This window comes from Apiospora phragmitis, assembly GCF_038363925.1.
Source record: "Apiospora phragmitis strain CBS 135458 chromosome Unknown utg000010l:1.0-9815664.0:1.0-9183399.0, whole genome shotgun sequence".
NCBI lineage: Eukaryota > Fungi > Ascomycota > Sordariomycetes > Amphisphaeriales > Apiosporaceae > Apiospora > Apiospora phragmitis.
Window position 1 is genome coordinate 4213544 of NW_027117409.1, and position 11268 is coordinate 4224811.

Sequence of the window (11268 nt, forward strand, 5' to 3'; positions counted from 1 at the left end):
GTACGGGGTGTCACGGTGAGCTCGCCTCCGCTGGCCTGTAATCCGGATGGCTGGCTCGCCATCAGGAGCTACGGACTCGCTTTGCAGTTGGGCTCTGCGGAGCACTACGCTTCACAGGCGTCTTCTTGGCGCTGGCTTTCGGAGCATTCACGAGAGGGATACCGACGACGGCTTCCTGGCTCTTGGCGTTCGAGGCCTTATACCATTTTCGAGGAGTCATGATGTTGATGTTGTCGAGTCCCTTGCCCAAAGCTATCAACCTCGGTTAGTAATACTCAGCCACCTGGTATGACACACTTGCATACTCACTGTAAGTTCGCTTCCTGACAACTGGTGTTGGAGGTGGAGGCGGAGTAGTCGCCCGGGGCATGGCCGTCGTGTTCTCAGACACCACAATGAAGGAAGAAGGCTCTGATGAGTTGTATATGACTGCAAAGCACTGCTCATCCTCCTTGAGTGCCGAAAATGTGACTTCTCCGTCGCCTGGTTTATAGTAGCACCCAAAGCTACCGCAAACAGGTGCTTGAGGTGGACGTTCCATTTTTCGGTTGAGAATGCATCGTTTCTCCACCGGTGAATCTATAACAATAGTAAGTAACAATAGACAGAAGAGAATGGATCTAGAGACTTACATTCCCCCGCTAGCAATATGTCCTTGAGATGGGCGCATGTTGATACTTGATGTACCTCGACATGGAGAAAGTCTATACTGGGCTTCCAAGAAGCACCAGGGCCACAAGTGACGCGCAGCTTTGGCTCATGGGACGGGCCAGGCATACTGATGCTCAAGCTTTTTTTGAGCTGTATGCAATCATGTAAACGTTGTTCGGTTTGGATGACGGCTCTTTCCTTGTACCAGCTCCGCGGACAGTCGTCCGCCACGCGTGGACCAAAACGCCCTTCCGCCAGCTGGTGAATGATACTGCGGAAGAGCTGCTTTACAGTGAGAAACAAGATTGGGGCATCAGGGGCGCCCGCAACTCCAAGCTTGGCAACAACTTGCTCGTGCAAAAACCAGCTTTTAGTAATCCGGACCAGGTCCTCTGCTTCTTCCCACATGGTTGTGAGATCCAATCCGACGCCTTCGACACACATGAGGCGGGTCTTCTCGGTTTGGGTACAAGAACGCAAGCATGCGCTTAGGTACCAGTGAACGTCCTTAGAAAATGAGAAGTTTGGAATAGTCTGTTCCTTTTGGTTCAGAAATCGACTGCGTTTTTCCTCCTCGGCGGTCCGAACGAGGCGTCGAGAATGCAGGATATCCCAATAATTCTCTTCCAGGAAGTGTGGCTCTCTTCCAAGGCTTCGTATAGTTCTGGCGAGTTGGCAATCCTAGACATAGCTCAGTATTCTGACCACGTCCATTCGGTGACTTCTTTTGCACTCACCTTGTCCCATTCACTCCGTGCATAATACCAACGCTTCTCGAAGGACTTCGAGAAAAAGATAGATTTTGAGTTGGTTGGTGATTTCAGTACAGAGGAAGTATCTTGCCTGAGAGACGTCAGCATAGTCGGGAGAGCGGCTGTTCAGCATCTCGTGCATTTCGCCGATGAGATTTGGATTCTTTGGTAGAACATCGGCCCAGATTGAGAAGATAGCTCTTGCTTCGTCCTTGGCACCAGCTAAAGACTGTCGGTCTCTGTTCGTGCTGCCGTCGGCGAAATTGTACCCAAAACGAAGGGGTTTGCCTGTTATACTGGCTGAATCTTGGACTGGCCCATGACTGCTTCTGGATGACTTCAAGAGCAGGCCTTTTAGGTAGATATTACCACGCAGGGTAGCGCTAGTGATGAGATCGCCCCCCGGTGTCGAGATGATACCATCGTTTTCTATCTGCTGCAAGAAAAGAGCGGCCTTGGCCCAGTTGTTGAAATCCTGGACTGTGACGCTGTTCCCCAAGCCAATGATGAACTTGATGTCGTCCTGGGGCGTTGCAGCTACTGGAATTAACCCCTCTTGGAGATCGGGCTTGCTCGATCGTGCTTCCATTACAATATCGTAGTCTTGTAGACGACTCGTGTTAATCACGAGTTTGTCGTGTTTATCGAACCTAGGTTCCTAACGGAAGCCTCCAGTGTTGAAGCAAATGGAGTGTTTATGTGGCGCGCGCATCAACACGAGGAGGGCAACCTTGAGGCCATCGCCATGCTCACCGGCTTGGCCGCTGTCTTTCTGCTTTGTGGTGCCACCTAGGTCAAAGTTACTTGGTTGTATAGTGGCCTTACGGTTCACCAACTCTACCCTTCCACCTTGCATATTTCCGGAGAAGCGAAGGTATCCAAGATACTGAGCTGACTGGGTGTTGGGTCTTACAGGCACCTTGTAGATAATCTCGTTCTGTGATTTCTGTTCGCGGATAACCGTGAAGTCAATCTCGTTTAGATCGAAGGATCTGATAATACCATCGCGCCTGCCGAAATTAGGAGAGCCTCGAAACGGTCCCAATGAAACGTTACTTACCAGTTCTGCACAAGTTCGCGGAAAGCCTCCCATGGCTCCCACTGTGTGCCATACGTCGATCGTAGGTTTGTGTGTATGGTATAATACCGGTGGATGCTATCGAGGGTCATGATGCTTTCCTCGCTGGACTGGCCGGCCATGTTGAAGTCGTGCAGGACGCTGTGTCCGGGGCAATATTAGAAATGATGGAGGAAGTATGGTCTCCGGACAGCTCCTAGATATTGAGTATTGAGTGAGTGTGTGCAATGAAAAGAGGCAGGTATCTAAGTGATGTTCTGCTGGTAACCTCGTGAACCCGTTCTGCCAGTCTAATGTGCCGAGAGGAGGAATGGAACGCGACGGCTGCCGCTGCCAATGTAACTTGGAATACAGGAACTAGAAATTTAGGAAGCCGCGACGGAGTGGTGCTTACCTTACTTATGTGGAAGAGGATGACTGTCCAGACCGCCAAATGCTCACCCAGTGCCCACCTCAATGTTGCCACTGGTATATAGGAGGGTTTGCTGCCGTCTTGGTTGTTGATCTTGCTGCTCCCGACTTGAAGGGGACGCCCTCACTTTCCTTGCAGGCAATAGCGAGGAGACCGTCCACAGACATTTCAAACACGCATCTTGCAGATCTAAGCATGTCAAGTCTTGATACCAGGGTTATATCTGATTTTGTATTCTTGCATACTTGATGCCATGGCAGTGTCCTGCCTGGCCATCAATCAACTAACTACATATTTGCACAGGCGCTTTCGAGTACATAGCGTGCAAGGCAAACCCCACCGCAGTCATGACCAGCGAGGAGGACGCACATGACGAGTCAACTTAGGCATCTACAGCTCTGCCGTAGCGCTAGGATGAACTGCCTAGGAACCATACCTACCTAGATGGAACAGTGACTGCCAAAGTTGACCTAGAGGATAGAAAAGACAGTGAGTGATAGGATGTGAGTAGTCACGTATAGGGGCTGCGGCACCTATCGACGGGTCGACATAACAGAAACCGGGTCAAGTAGTGCAATAGAAAGGCTGGTTTGAGTGGGTAACTTCTGGTATTCTTTGAATGATCTGTGGAGAATATGTAATACGCAGAGAGCGAGTTGAGGCTAGATCAATCCACCGGGAACGCAGGGCTGCCTTTTCCGAAATCCAAATATAGTAAACCTCGAGGGGCACCAAGTCCAGTTGAGGCCGAACTCTGAGAACCGCCCGAGGCGAGGTCTTTTTTCATCCGCCAATTCCATCCCGTCCATCCAACCTTTCGCTTTCCAAACTTCTAAGACTATAAACCCAAAAAATAACACTGCTGAAATGAAAGGCGGCAGACCCCTGGCAAACCCGTTTTTCTGTGGAAAGATGTGCTTCAACTACAAGAGACACAATGTGAGGCATGTTCAGTTAATGAACACCCTGACAGTGGCCAACCCACTCAATGTCACCGAAATCATGGCGCTTCTCCCGGCGCCAGTTCCATGTATCTCGGCCTTTGTTCCACGGGCAATCACGCGGCAGTGCGTGATCCCGATTCAATTTGTAATTATTATGATTGGCGTGTTCCCAAACGCTCGAACCAATCCCATGAAGATTGCTGTTAAATCCAAATCCAATTTGTCGTGACTTCGTCAAGGTGGCCAAGGGGGTCGATGGCTTCTCTGGGGGCGCCGCGTTGATGGCCCGGCGGCGTTCCCCAAGTGCGGCCCACTTGTCCATCCCAGACCGCTTCGGAGGCGGCGAGTAGTGATGACCAAGATCCTCCGACGGCTTCGACGGTGCCGGTTCGTGGAAGAAGAACCCGTCCGCAACCAAATCCCCGTCGATATCGCTGAAGGTATCATCCACAGGCGAAGCCTCTGGCTCCTCGTAACCAGACACCTGCGCCTGGGCGGATCCCTGATCCTGCTGAGATGGAGTAGCGTCGTCCTTACTCTCTTGGCTCCAACTCCTAGCATTGAGTTCCTTGAGCGCTTGGAGTTGGCGTTCGCGCTCTTCCTCGTCCTCCTCGATATCCTCGTCCCACATATCACTCCAGCTCTTCGACACCACATCCTTCTGGCGACCGAAGACCATGGACATCGCATTGAGGTTTGCCGTGGGCTTACCCATGGCAATCGGCAATGAACCAGCCATTGGTGAGACCTTGGCATTGGCGCGCGTCGGCATGTTCATGGGGCGGCTGATGGACAGCGAGTTCATCGACGCACCAAGGTTGGAAGTGAGTACCGAAGCAATGGAAGAGGTCTGAACCGACGACATCCAGTCCCCGGTGTTTTCCGACTTGGGGAACAAATCCTCGCTGTAGCTCTCCGTGTCGGGAATGGCGCTGAGTTGGCGCATGGATTGGCCATGCAGAGCCTTGGCCCAAGGGAAGGACCCCTGGTCCATTTGGGGGCTTTGAATGGAAGGAGTACGCAAGGGCTCGCGGTTCGCAGAAGCAACGCTGCGCTCACCACTACAGAATTCGTCGTCTTCCTCTTCGGTGGTGGTGAAACTAACAACACGTCGAAGAGCATTCTTAGCCCCAACCAGGGAGCGCTTCGAAGGATCCAGACTCATGCACTGCACGATGACTTCGTAGGTGTCCTGCGACATGGTGGGGAAGACATCGAACAGAGACTGCTTGTCTCGGGAGAAGTCCAAGAACAACGGATCGGCCTCGGTCGGGGTGGTGAACGGGTTGCGTGAGAAGAGAATGTTCAGCAAGCAAATGCCAATTGCCCAGATGTCGGCCTGGGCAGGCGAGTAACCTGCACCTGCCGAATCGTATTGCTCGGGGGCCATGTATCGGTCGCTCCCTACAGTCGATTCGTAAGACCACTTCTCCGTGGTTGCCAAGCCGAAGTCACCGAGCTTCAGGGATCCGGACTCGGTGAGGAAGATGTTCTCGGGCTTGATATCTCGGTGGTAGATACCCTTGGAGTGCATGTAATCAACAGATTCGACGAGCTCCAGCATGAACTGACGAACATGCTCGGTCTCCAAAGGTCCACACCCCGACCGGATCGCCTCGTAAAGATCTCCGCGGGAGCAGAATTCGAGAACCATGTAGACGTGAGCGTCGGTTTCGAACGAGTCGCTCATGCTGACAATGTTGGGGTGCAAGCCCAAGCGGCGATGGCAGAAGAGCTCCTCCGAGTTGTCGTCAATGGCGAAGTCGACCCCGGCGTCGTAGGCAGCCGACCTCTTGGTGAGACACTTGATGGCTACCGTCTGGTAGGTCTGTAGATCCCTGGCCATGAAAACTATACCGAAAGACCCATGATTGAGAGGGGAGATTGTTTGATATCTCCCACCGAGTACAACGCCATTCTGAAACTTGGTTCGCAAGCATTCCATGACGTCGTCTCGGTAGAGACGGGTTATTTGAATAGTGAGGGTGTGGAAGAGAACCACGGGTAATGGTACAGGGTTTGCAAGAGCCGTTCTCCTCCCTGGCCGTCTAGTAGATGCAAAGGGGTATCCACGTATCAGTGTACAGATCCAATCTAATGGTGGTGAACACAGGAATGCCGGAGACCGAGTGATGCTTCGAGTTGACGAGAAAAGCGTGAAAAGAGCTGGTAAGTCGGAATGTACAGACGAATAAGTTGTAGGCGATGAAGAAAGCAGGGATAACTCCGTATCGTTCACTAGTCAGATGCTCATCGAGGGGTATTTTGATTTGGTTTGCTGGACAAATGGAAAACAAGGCAATTGTTCATGAAAAGATGGACCGGCGGTCCCGAAAGAATGGAAGGAAATAGTCGTTATGAGGACATGGAGGTTAAAGTAAAGAAAATCCGAAAGAGTGACAGTTGATTGGTTTGTCGTGGTGATGTCGTGGTGTTGACGAAGACCAGAAGCGTTTGCGTTGCTGAACAACACTAAAGAGGCAACACGGTATAGTCGAGTCGGTAAAAGCTAATCAAATACAACGGTCTGAAAAGACAGATGTAAGTCTACTTCTATGGCCGCATTCGAGGTATCTGGAAGGTGTCGCCGGGAGGCAGTGTTGAGAGAAGTGGTCGACGTATAGTGGTGGAAGGTATGATGAGTGGATGGATGGTTGGTTGGTGGTCGAACAACCAAGCCAAGATGACTGGTCTACCGGTTCGGGAAATCAAAGCAGGTAGGTGTGATGCGAAGTCGTTCAGGCGAGCACTCGACGATATCGAAAAGGCACGGGCTTGACTCGAGATGTTATAACGCAGACCAGTGACTCCTTGGACCGATAGATGGCCGATATGTTGGGAAGTAATCACGAGCTGGGTGGTCCTGGCTTTGATTGCGGATCCAGTTGGAGGCAGGCAGGGCGGGTGTGACGTGGAAAGCAGGTACAGACTAGCAGCTTCCAAGGCCTGACTGATGTCGAGTTGGCGGATGGCGAATCGTGAGATGCGGAGCGGGTGGAGGAGGAAGAGAAGGAGAAGGCGGGAGCCGAGGGATTATAGGCTGTCTCGACCTAAACAAAGAGAGGTCTCGTGCTACAGCGAGGCAGCGGTTTAGCGGGAGATCGGACTTCAAAGACGGAGTGGCCGCCTGAATGGAAGAAGGCAGTGATTAATTAGGTAGGAACGGATAGGGAGGCAATATTCCTTTCCCTCTTTGTTCAACGGGTTATTTGACTACAAGCACAAAACCAGGTTCGTGCTGATTTGCACAGAGAGAGAAAGGAATAGTGAGCGACAGGGACGAAAGATAAAGTAGAAGGTAACGATGAAGTCGGTCACGAAGGGGCGGTAGGAGATGGAGGGACGACAGACATAGGAAGGCAGATAGAGAGAGGATGATTTAGGACGGGATAGGACAGGACAAAACAGGATAGGATAGAACGACAGGGACCAAAAGGGAGATGGACGAGAACGGGCGCTGGTGTGTGTGGAGAGATGAGCGAAAGAGAGATAGTCGGTCATTCACGCACCTGCAGGGTGGGACGACAATGGAGCGATGGATGGATGGGCAATCGAGAGGGAAGCTGGGGTGGAGTGGTAGGGGTCTTCGACTCGTGGGCGTGGGCGGCAGGTAGAAGAGGAGGAAGAGGCAGTCAGGCAGACAGGCAGGCAGAGAGCGGTAGCGCAGCGCAGACAAGAGAAAGCGCCGCCCACTCATTTGCAAGCCCGTGTTGTGATGTGATGTTGTGTAGTGCCTAGTTGGGCCTAGACTTGGAACGAGGACAGTCTGACGTACTGTAGGGACAACTGGGAAACCATCTGGATGACGACGATTGGGCATAATGCTCATTAGCAATGCCACCGTGTCCGATAATGCAGTACTTCCCAGGTTCGTCTGTATGGTCGGCCGTTGCGGGCGTTACGCCGTCCATCCGAGGTACCCCGATAGCCACGTTCCCTGGCAGCGTGATAAGAAACGCCTTGGCACGACTCAGTCCACAGTGTCGTTCTGACAGAGGATTGCGAATACGCTACTTGGTCAGCTTGGTCAACAAAGACAAGGGTTCATGGTTCTCTAGATGGAAGCTTGTCGAAGCTGGCGGGCTGGCCAGCAATAGACGACAATGGAGGGGGATATGGTTGGTCATCTCCCAGCACTGCCGTGGCAGGAATGAGGGCTAGCTCCTGCACCGTCTGCACCGTGTACGATGGCCTGGCTGGCCAGAGACTACATACATTATGTATTCACTTCTGTCTGAGCTACACCGCCCAGTACCTCGAGCTGGAGTAGACGCCAGTGGACTTTGGGCACAAAAAGTCGAGTTTAACCACAACGAGCAACGTGGCCTGCAGGTACTGCGCCGGTCGACCAGCAAGTCAACGCTCGATTCCGGGCGAGTATCTCAACCGCCTGCGACCGAACAAAGCCTCTCCCCCCTAATAAAGACAGTTTTCAAACACGTTGTTGACCGCGGACCCCAACCGCTGAAAGTCAAGTCTAGCATCCGGGGTTGGTCGGTCGTTGCTCCCCCATCTCTATCCCATCTCTCCCGCACATCATCAACGTGTTCCTACTGTACGCGTGTACTGTATTCAGATCATCGAGGATTCCAGCAGCTTCTGTTTCACGTAGAAACTCAGCAGTCTCTATTAGAGGAAGGCCAGGCTGGCGTATGCACTCCTTTAGGCCTGCATATGGCCACCAACGGCAGGCCTCTCGGCCTCTCGGCCTCTCGGGCCTCTTGGATACTTGCATCTTGACTGGCGACCGTTGACCGCCTCTGTGGTACTCTTAAACCATTTATTATGCATCGGGCGCCTCGAGGCACAGAGGTCTGTCTGTCATGGTCGTTCGGACTGCATTGGCGAAGCGAATGACGATAGATGAGAAAGATTGGGTGCTTCGGATGGAACTGTAAGGTTCAACGGGTAGCCGTGTCCAAAGAGGACCGCGTCCCCATTGCGTTGGACCCCGACAAAACGAAAGAAAGCCTTTTCGTGATATTGAGACTTGAGTACTAATTAAGGTCTGGTTTAGTCAGTCACGTACATGTCGCCAATGTTCGAAGTGTCTGCACTGGCAAAGACATTTGATCAATAGTTTCAGCTGCAGTACAGTACAGTACTATCGTGACATGTTGGCAGTTCGTTCATTGCACCGACTCTACCATCTGCTACTACTAATTACAGTGCGCTGTCGATAGCGAGATCTGCAAATATAATTCGTCTGGGGCGGCGCGTCTGCCGGCAAAAACCCCGGCTAATCGGTGGGGCACATTGCTCGAGTGGTCAGAAAAGTGACAGAGTACTCCGTCGCATGAGTGCCTCTGCTGCTGCCATCTTCGTCATCACAGTGACGATGGACGACAAGCGCTTCCCATATTTCGTGACGAAGCCACTATAATCCGGGCCGATCACTTTCAACCTACTGCATTACGAAGCTGTCAAGATACTGATGCAATGAATGCCATGTCTATCTGCTCGATGAAATCACTTTGGTGGAGAGGGATGAAACGAGTGCTGATGCTTTGTACGTGGAAATCTGCGAGAGGTTCTGGACCCTCCAAGCCGTTCCTCCCAAGCCTGCGACAGGCTGTCGTGTGACCCCAGGAATGGTAACGCTGGGAGTATCATCCGATAGTTCGCGATATGCGGCGGTACCTGACTGGCAAACGCGGCCCCCCCCAAGCACCAAGCCCACTGGGGCTGTACAATTGGACTAGACTGCCCATCAGAATATCACCACGACCATGGTCCGGGCAAATTGAACTCTGTCTTGTGTAATGGGCTGTACGAGCATGTCGTTTCAGATGGATTCTTCCCCAGTTTCATCGGTCCAGATCAGCTCATGGGAATGACCTCCTGACAACGTGACAACCCAAAGGATGATCTACCAGACGGTCCCCTATTTTCAAGTCTCCCCTCTGTAGCATTGAGCCGAGTATCAGTAGTCGTCGGTCTCGATCGCTCGACTGTCTGGTCTGTTCTCAATGAAAGATCTCCCCACCCGAGGGGTTCTGCGGGCAAGCGGGCATGGAACCCCGCCGCTTAGGCCTACCAGCGTCATGCGTCGAGACTTCGGTCGACGATGCCAGTCCTGCTTGAAAAAGATTGTTTTTATTTTCAATGTTTGTGGGAGAACAGACATAAACATCCTTTAGCGGTGAGCGCTGCTCTTCCTTGTCCTGGCGTCTGGTGTCAGTCAATATAGCACCACCATCGCCCGGCGACGAATCAGCTTGTCGAGGGTGGTGTCTCTCGTTCATGCCGTGCTACTTTTTGTGATACGCCACACCACATCCTCCCAGACACCCTCGCTTGATGCGCGTCGGTTGTTGGGGTAGCAATAAAATAATCATAATAATAATAATGCTACCGCTACAGTCACTACTAAAATAAGAAGAGGCCAACTCTTGATTGTGTTTGGTTGTTGACAGCCCAGCCCTTCTCCTGCATATCTAGCTGCATGGCCGCCCGGGCTAATGCACGAGGACAGACGAATCTCTGGAGGTTCCTGCGGCCATCCCCAATCGGAATCCAGTTTTGGGTTGTTCAGGTGGACTTGGTGCACTTCCAGAATGGGCGTTTGATACAAAGTGATAAGTGAGGCTTTCTGGCCTGCCATCGTATTTGGGGCATGGTTGCATGAGAGAAGATATTTCCACGATCGTATGGGCGGGCTCGTCCTGCAAATCTACCTAGGTGGATCGGATTTCGGAATAGAAACAAGACTTCGCGCGCGCTCTTGTTCTCCATATCATATTATGGCGTCAGCCTGGCAGGCGGGAGCGAGTCAAGTCGCCAGGTTCTCCAAGTCCTCCAAGTCCTCCAAGCTCCAGCTGCTAGTGGAGTCAGTCTATTGGGGGCTGTACTTCATGTTCATACCTACATGTACACACCTAAGCTTCGAGGCTTTGGCACTGACGATAGATTGTTGAAATCTCTGTTTTCATGCCCACCGGCATTTCCTTTCGTCGGCGCCAGAGGGTATATTACATGAGTACAATATAAAAGGCGACGGTGATGGAGAGAGGGCTGGAGAAATAGTAATTGCAATGGGTCCCTGAACTGGATCCCAGCCTCTTGCCGACATGATGCATGAGCAGAAGCATGAGGACGGAGGACGGAGGACCCCACATGCCTAGCAAGCCTAGTAGGGACCATTTTCAGCGAGAGCATTTGATAAGAAGGGCACTTGAGTCTTGAGAGCGAAAGACGCTACCTAACTGAGTGAGGTTACCGCTGTAGCCGGGGCGCCAGGGACTAACTGACGTCTGCGAGTTGGCCCTCCTACCCAATCCCTCGCTTACTGTCTATCAGATCGGGTTATCGAAGTATCGGACGGCGGCGGGCCCTCCACCCTTTGCCGAATCCAGACACCCCAGCATCTTGACCGCCCTTCCAAACACACCACACCTTACCCAGCACGGAGATTTCGATACCATCGTGAAA

At 52.2% G+C, this 11268-nt stretch overlaps 2 protein-coding genes across 2 annotated transcripts; both read right to left on the reverse strand.

Moving 5' to 3' along the window:
* Positions 1-61: 61 nt before the first annotated feature.
* Positions 62-2603, reverse strand: PG994_011053 (uncharacterized protein; the record flags this gene model as incomplete). The annotated part of the gene is made up of 6 exons (XM_066862462.1): positions 62-252; positions 310-579; positions 633-1332; positions 1417-2006; positions 2067-2413; positions 2464-2603. The coding sequence occupies 6 exons, from the start codon at positions 2601-2603 to the stop codon at positions 62-64; spliced, it is 2238 nt and encodes a 745-aa protein (XP_066711572.1).
* Positions 2604-3847: 1244 nt separating this feature from the next.
* On the reverse strand, positions 3848-5782 carry PG994_011054 (serine/threonine-protein kinase MPS1; the record flags this gene model as incomplete). The annotated part of the gene is made up of 1 exon (XM_066862463.1): positions 3848-5782. One exon carries the CDS (start codon positions 5780-5782, stop codon positions 3848-3850), a length of 1935 nt encoding a protein of 644 aa, XP_066711573.1.
* Positions 5783-11268: the final 5486 nt, after the last annotated feature.